At 43.8% G+C, this 7,204-nt stretch overlaps 4 protein-coding genes across 4 annotated transcripts; 2 read left to right on the top strand and 2 right to left on the bottom strand.

The window, feature by feature from the left end:
- Window positions 1-532: 532 nt before the first annotated feature.
- SAMD00019534_121340 (hypothetical protein) lies at window positions 533-1,875 on the top strand (the record flags this gene model as incomplete). The annotated part of the gene is made up of 4 exons (XM_012892689.1): window positions 533-685; window positions 761-1,076; window positions 1,170-1,679; window positions 1,763-1,875. The coding sequence occupies 4 exons, from the start codon at window positions 533-535 to the stop codon at window positions 1,873-1,875; spliced, it is 1,092 nt and encodes a 363-aa protein (XP_012748143.1).
- A 249-nt stretch (window positions 1,876-2,124) lies between these two features.
- Window positions 2,125-3,437, bottom strand: SAMD00019534_121350 (hypothetical protein; the record flags this gene model as incomplete). Its single annotated transcript, XM_012892690.1, has 4 exons — window positions 2,125-2,348; window positions 2,418-2,875; window positions 2,962-3,172; window positions 3,251-3,437. Coding segments are annotated over 4 exons (1,080 nt in total), but the record flags the coding sequence as incomplete, so codon positions are not given.
- Window positions 3,438-3,639: 202 nt separating this feature from the next.
- Window positions 3,640-5,659, top strand: SAMD00019534_121360 (hypothetical protein; the record flags this gene model as incomplete). The annotated part of the gene is made up of 3 exons (XM_012892691.1): window positions 3,640-4,793; window positions 4,872-5,465; window positions 5,554-5,659. The coding sequence occupies 3 exons, from the start codon at window positions 3,640-3,642 to the stop codon at window positions 5,657-5,659; spliced, it is 1,854 nt and encodes a 617-aa protein (XP_012748145.1).
- Window positions 5,660-6,147: 488 nt separating this feature from the next.
- On the bottom strand, window positions 6,148-7,152 carry SAMD00019534_121380 (hypothetical protein; the record flags this gene model as incomplete). The annotated part of the gene is made up of 3 exons (XM_012892692.1): window positions 6,148-6,307; window positions 6,393-6,652; window positions 6,724-7,152. Coding segments are annotated over 3 exons (849 nt in total), but the record flags the coding sequence as incomplete, so codon positions are not given.
- Window positions 7,153-7,204: the final 52 nt, after the last annotated feature.

A 7,204-nucleotide genomic window follows, 5' to 3' on the forward strand; every position in this document is an offset into this window, starting at 1 on the left:
AGGTATATAGTATCTTCATGTTTATATGTTCTGGTGGGTGGTTAAGAAAGGACCTAGCCTTTATATCTTGGAGGCTGGTCCAGGACTCTAGATAGATAGTATTTGTTGTTGTTGTTGTTGTTGTTGTTGTTGAGTGATGAAGGATGAATGATTGAATGATTGAATGATTAAGTGATCAGTGTTGGGAGTTTAGAGTGAGTGGTAGGGGCTTGCCCTCACTCACACCATCATGTTGGATGTAATCACACCCCTTCATCAAACACACCCAACCATTATGTTGTTGATCAAACAAACCCACCACTCTCAAGTAATAAGATGAATGGCTGTTCAATCAAATGATGGGTGATCACTTCCATACCTTTCTTCAACACCAACTTTGAAAATTGAATGGTTTGCGTTCGAAAATTAAAATAAATGAATTTATTTGTAAACGAGTCGTCAAAACATCGACATTCGACTCTTTGAACAAGTACTTCTTCTTGCTAAAGTACATTTATATATTAATACATATACACATAACATATATACAATCATGGCACCAGCAGGAAAGAAGACAAGCAAGAACAAATCATCCGAGGATAACAACAACAACAATGATAATCACAGAGATGGAGATGGTGTGCCCGACGCATTGCTCGAGAACCAAAGAACAAGAGTCACAGTAGGCAACTCTGGCAATGAGAATGTAAATACATGCTCATCGATTGATCAATACGAATGATGAACTGCAGTGACTAACATAGATTATGTATATATACAGACAAGAGGAGTATACTACAGCGGTGCTTACACATCATTGGGCTATGACAACAGTTTCAGTCTGGAGAAGTTTAAGAAGAACTTTAAGATTAAGGTGCTGTCTGATCAGCCTGAGCATTTGGTGTTTGAGATGATCGGTGTCGATGCACCAATCGCCAATGCACTACGTCGTATCCTTATCTCTGAGATCCCAACAATGGCCATCGAACGCGTCTATATGATCAACAATACCTCCATCCTTCAAGACGAAGTACTTGCTCACCGTCTCGGTCTCATCCCCATCAAGGTCGACCCATCCAAATTCAACTACAAACAACGTAAGTTGGAAGTTGATTGATTGATTGATTGATCAATCAATCGCGAGACTGTATCGCTCACTCACTCACTCATTCAATCAATCAATCAAACAGCAAACAAGGAATACACAGCAGAGGATACTATTATCTTCTCATTGAAGGTTAAATGTTATAGAGATCAAAAGACAGGAGAGATCGTCAATGAGACTGTTTACTCGAAGGATCTGAAGTGGGTACCCACGGAGGACCAGCAGGAGATCTTTGACGAGGATGACAAGCCTCGTCCAGCCGTCGACGACATCCCCATCGTCAAACTGCGTCCGGGTCAGGCACTCGAGGTGCAGTGCTATTGCGAGAAGAACATTGGACGTGAACACATCAAGTGGTCGCCCGTCGGCACCGCCAGCTACAAGATCATGCCATTGATCACCGTCTCGCCCAAGGTCACTGGCGAGAAGGCTGAGAAGCTCAAGAACTCCTGTCCCATGAAGGTCTTTGACATTGAAGATTCCGGTCAAGCATTCGCTGCTCGTCCACTCAACTGTACCATGTGTCGCGAATGTATTAGAGATCCAGAGATGGAGCCACTCGTCAAGTTGGAGCGTATTAGAGATCATTTCATTTGTAAGTACTGGTAGTAGTAGCATCACGTGTCATGCTCATTCACTCACTCAGCTCTCTCCCTCTTCACCTCACAACAACATCAGTTTCCATCGAGTCTGTTGGCACTCTCGAGCCCAAGTCATTGTTCAAGCAGGCCATTCAGATATTGATTGACAAGTGTGTAACTGTAGAGAACTCACTGCGATCAAACGTCTAAGAAGAACAAGAAGAATGAACAATAATAAGAAGAAGACACAATTAAAAAGGAGAGGTGTCAATCGAAGCTCCCTCTTCCTTCCTTTAAGTTACCATTAACTTAACATTGTTTGTGGCGGCGTCGCCACAGGCATACACGCGCAAGCTCATGCTCATGCTTGAGCTCATTTAATCAGTTCGTCATGTCACCTGCAGAGGCATCACATCATCATCATCCGTCAGTCAAGTCCAGGTATGCCATGTTTTACATTGGATCGGCGATGGCATCCCTGGCAATTTGGAATGAGCCAACGAGGCTGCCAAGTTGTAGCTTCTCGGATGCGCCAAATGATAGGTTGTATTCAATGTCCGACATCTGATTGACAACGTCCATCATAACCTTATTGTCCAACTCCATCTTATGTATCAATGAATGTACCTCCTTGAGTATGTCCGTCAGTGACAGACCCTTCTCTGTCTTGATCGTGACAATGCCTGTGAGTGCGCGAGTGAGTTAGTATGATGTGGCAGTCAAGCTGGCCGGCTGGCTGGGTGGCAACATACTTTGATATGCTGTGGCGTAGTCAGAGTTGAAGAGATGTCCAACGATGGTCTTGACGTCGGCGGGTTGTGGTTGACCTGTACACTTGTAGATTAGGTCTTTGGATATGGCTTGGCCAGAGTCGCAGGCCATCGATGCCGATTGGAGCACGTTCAAACACTTTCTCATGTCACCTTCACTCAGCACCACGATGGACTTGAGTGCGTCCAGATCAATGTTCAACTCCTCCTGACCGACAATCTCTTGCATTCTCTTCAATATCATCACGTTGTTGAGTGGGTTGAACCTGAAACGAGTGCATCTAGACTGTAGCGCCGGCAATATCTTCACAACATAATTGCAAATCATACAGAAACGAGTAGTCCTTGTATACTTCTCAATCACACGTCTCAGAGCAGTCTGTGCTGCACTAGTCATTGAGTCTGCCTCATCCAATATGATTAACTTGTATGGGTGATTGCTTCAAAGATGTGTCAACATGTCAGTCAGCTGTTGTCCACAGTCTCCACTCTCTCGCGACTCGACTCATCATCCATCCATACATACCTAAACATCATTGAACTTGCGAATGACTTGATCTGCTCTCTAACAACATCTATACCACGATCATCTGATGCATTCAGCTCCAACACCATCCTTGAGTAGCTGTCACCATAGAGCTTCCTTGCAATTGCTTGTATAGTCGATGTCTTTCCCGTTCCAGGTGGTCCATAGAACAATAGATGTGGCAATGCATTCTTCTGTATCAACTTGTTAACTTGTATGATTGATTGATTGATTGATTAGTTCATGATTGAGTCGTCCACTCACTCACTCATTATTAACTATTACATACTTGTAGATATAATATCATCATGTGATATCAAATCATTTATATCCTTTGGTCTGTACTTCTCTACCCATGGTAATCTTTCGAATATTGCCTGATCCTTGGCTGAAAGTGTCTTCTTTGTAGTTGTAGTCGTAGTTGTTGAAGTTGAAGTTGAAGTTGAAGTTGTTATCATATCATCACTCATCATTGCTATCTATCTATCTATACTTTATGTATCTCTTTATCTCTATCTATTCATTCATTCAATTAGACTAAATGAGAAGAATGAAATAGTTTGACGATCTTTGAAAAAGAGCGCCATTCATGAAACACATTTGAGTTTGAACACCGAAATTAGACTTCATTTGTCAAGTTAATGAAACTTAAACACTTACTTGTTATATATATAATTTATGTTATCAGTTCTTTCAACTTATTTGTTACGTATTATAGTCTCCCAGTTGGATGACAACGTGGACCGAATCTTGTTGTCGCTGACTTGTCGACGTCTGTTTGATGAGCGACAACATTATTTAATCTTTGAGAAAAAGGACATCATATTGGACCTCACTGTGCTTGCTTTGCAGTCATCCCAATGCAATAGATTCATACTCAAATCATTTAAAGAACAGCTCATTCAATCACTGGCACACTTTGGAGGCACGTGTCATGTGGCTCATTGCACCATCCCTGGACCCATCCCCGCACATACCAAGCGACTCTGGATTGCCAATCCCAACTTCCAATCCGAGCACTCCAACATCCCCAACGGTGTCGAGTGTCTCACATTCGAATATGTGAATGGTAGGACCATCGAGTCTGACATAGATGCCAAATTCACCTATAATATTACTGTTGGAACCATTCCATCATCAGTCACTGAGGTGCACTTTGATTATGGCGTCGAAGTACTTCATAATGGTGTGATTCCTTCATCAGTGGAGAAGCTCTCAATCACTGGACAACACCCAAAATGGGTGGACATCAGACCTGGTGCCATCCCCAACTCTGTCACTGATCTGCGCTTGAACGGTTGTGGCGCTCTCAATTTGGACAACGGGCTCATTCCAAACTCTGTCGTCAATCTCTTCATCGAACCTGGATGGATTGTTGAATTCAGTCTCTTGCCTGGATATATTCCATCGTCGGTGCGATCACTCACCTTTGGAGAAGGATTCAAAGAGGAGATATCTCCTCACGTCTTGCCTCAAAGCCTCACCCAACTTCATTTCGGAAATATGGCCGACAAGTGGCTATATGTTGGCTCAATACCCTCCTCGGTTCACACTCTCCACTTTGGGTATTACAATCTTCCGTTGGACCAAGATGGAGTTCTGCCCTCATCTTTGACCAAGCTCATATTTCAGATTGGCTTCTCAAATCGCCTTCCACAAGCCTCGGCATTGCCATCTTTGCAAACGCTCTCCATGCCACGCTGGAATGACAAGAAGGGACAGTTTGCTCTCGATCTACCACCAACACTCTCGTCATTGGTCATCGGCTATGTCCCAACGTATTGCACCGCGCTCCCCATCAGCCTCACACACCTTTTGATCGAGTCTCCCAGGTATGGGTATGACTTGGAACGCGGCATCCTCAAGAATCTACCAAACCTCACGACTCTTTCACTTGGACCAATATCCAGTCTGAGTCTTGGTGTCATTCCGGAAAGTGTCACTGATCTCTCGCTCGACATAGTCAAGAGAATTGTGCTCGGTGCCATCCCACCCAATGTAAGTACACTCTCGATTGAGAGAGTTGATGAAGAGTTATGTACTGGAATGATTCCTGCATCAGTCCGGGTGCTTAGATTTGGTAACAGTCATCGTGGCCCACTGCTGCCAGGATCCATTCCATTTGGTGTGCACACTCTTGATACCCCCAAGTGGTACAAATACCCAATCACAGTAGGCTTGCTCCCAGAGAGCTTGACAACACTCAGTCTGTGGGACCAAGCCATTGAGGCTGGAGCACTGCCGGCCTCCATCAAGGTACTCAAGATACATAGCTTCGGGCCCCATCTTCCAGATGAACTTGGACTCCTAGTAGATACTATCGAACTGAGCGAGGACTTTCGTATTCGAACCTTGGACATCCATCGATACCTCGATGCTGCACGTCAGGTCAAGTTTCAATACAATGGATTCAATATGTGCATTCGACGACTGGATGGCGAATGGCCGCCATACTTCCTCTATTCGGACCAGGTCATACATGCCAGTGGATTCATCACAGATATGTGTGTGATATTCAATCACCTACATCAACGCCAAAAAGTATCCCCAAAGCATGGCTATTTACGATATCATTTCAATGGTCTTTGGTAGGTTGTGCCACACGCTATGCTCGGACAATAAAAGATCTGATGAGGCGTTGAAAGCCTGTCTGGACAGGCTTACAATATCCTCGGCTGGCTCTTGGGGACTTGATTGATTAATGTTTATTATTCCATTATTGTTGGGACAGTCCGACTACCAATGTGCCACTTGTTGTGCACAAAGGCCTGGCGAAAGGTAAAGGTGTTGTAGTGTTGTTGATAAGGAAGGGAAGTGAAGGAGAGTAATGATGATTGACCGTTCATAATCATATGGTGTTGGAGCTAGATTGGCTGGCTGCTGGATGCTAGGATGCTGCTGATGTACATTTGTGATCTTGCCATATCCTCCTCGGAAGGGGACATAATATATACGCTGCTCTAACTCAACTCTGGGCTGACTGTTGTGCTGCCTTGTTGAATGTTGAGTTAAAGGTTGGAGAATGGTATCTCGGTGATTGTCATTCGAATAATATATATGTTGGTAAAATATATATATATATAAGGTTTGATTGATTATATGCGTTGAGAGTATATGTATATATAGTTGATCCATCAGTTGGGTGATGTGATGTGTTTGGAGTTATGATCCAACTAACTCTTAAACTTAATGACCTCCATATGAGGTCTCGGTTGGATGAGAGATTGTTGGAACATAAGGTGGAACGGCAGTGAATGATGAGATTGACAACCAATCAATGCCCTCAAAGAATGGATGCTTCTTGATTGACATCACCTCCAATCTCTTTCTCTCTGGTGTGATCAAACTATATTTGATTGATTGATCGATTGTTAGATTGATTGATTGATTGAATGAATGTTGTATGTTTGATTGATTAAGTATGTACATACTCTCTAATTAATTGTTCGGCAAGCTTTGGAATACCTTGGTACTTGGAGAGTGCAGTGTTGAGTAGACCACGCCAGTTGCCAATGTTATCTCTGATCTGCTTCTCTGTTGTGTCTGGCGACTCGACAAACAATGCCTGTCCGGTGCATAACTCAAACAAGATTGCGCCCAATGACCAATAGTCGCAACTCTTTGAATATGTAATGCCTTGTACAACCTCCACAGCCATATACTGAGGTGTGCCAATGTATGATGTGTATGACTAGTCATGATAGGGTTGGGGTTGGAGTTAGCCAGGCACAAGTCCAGAGTCATGAGATACATGGTACATACGCTGTTTGGATTCCTCAGGAATGAGGTAAAGTTGGGTGGAGTGTTGCCAAAGGCACTGCCAGGTGCTGCGCTGGCAGTGATGATCTGCTTGGAACTGCCAAAGTCGCACAGGACGAGATGTCCCTCGCGATTGATCATTAGGTTCTCGGGCTTGACATCGCGATGCAGCAGACCGAGGTAGTGGAAGTTCTCAATGCATACGACCAGCTCGGCCATATAGAACTTGACCTCGTCCATCGTGAACGGGTTATTATCACATTGTCTCTTGTAAAAGTAGCTGCTAAAGTCACCGCCTGGCAGATACTCCATTGCCAAATTGAATGATCCCTCCTCCTTATCAATGAATGCCGAGTATAACTTTGGTGCCCTAGAGTTACCATTCTTATTACAAACTACCATTGCATCTCTCTCTCTCTTGGCTCTCTTTTTCTGTGAATGATTGAATGATTGATTGAGTGTGAGTGAGTGAGTGGGGGGGGGG

Source organism: Acytostelium subglobosum (assembly GCF_000787575.1).
Source record: "Acytostelium subglobosum LB1 DNA, scaffold: scaffold38, whole genome shotgun sequence".
Taxonomy (NCBI): domain Eukaryota; phylum Evosea; class Eumycetozoa; order Acytosteliales; family Acytosteliaceae; genus Acytostelium; species Acytostelium subglobosum.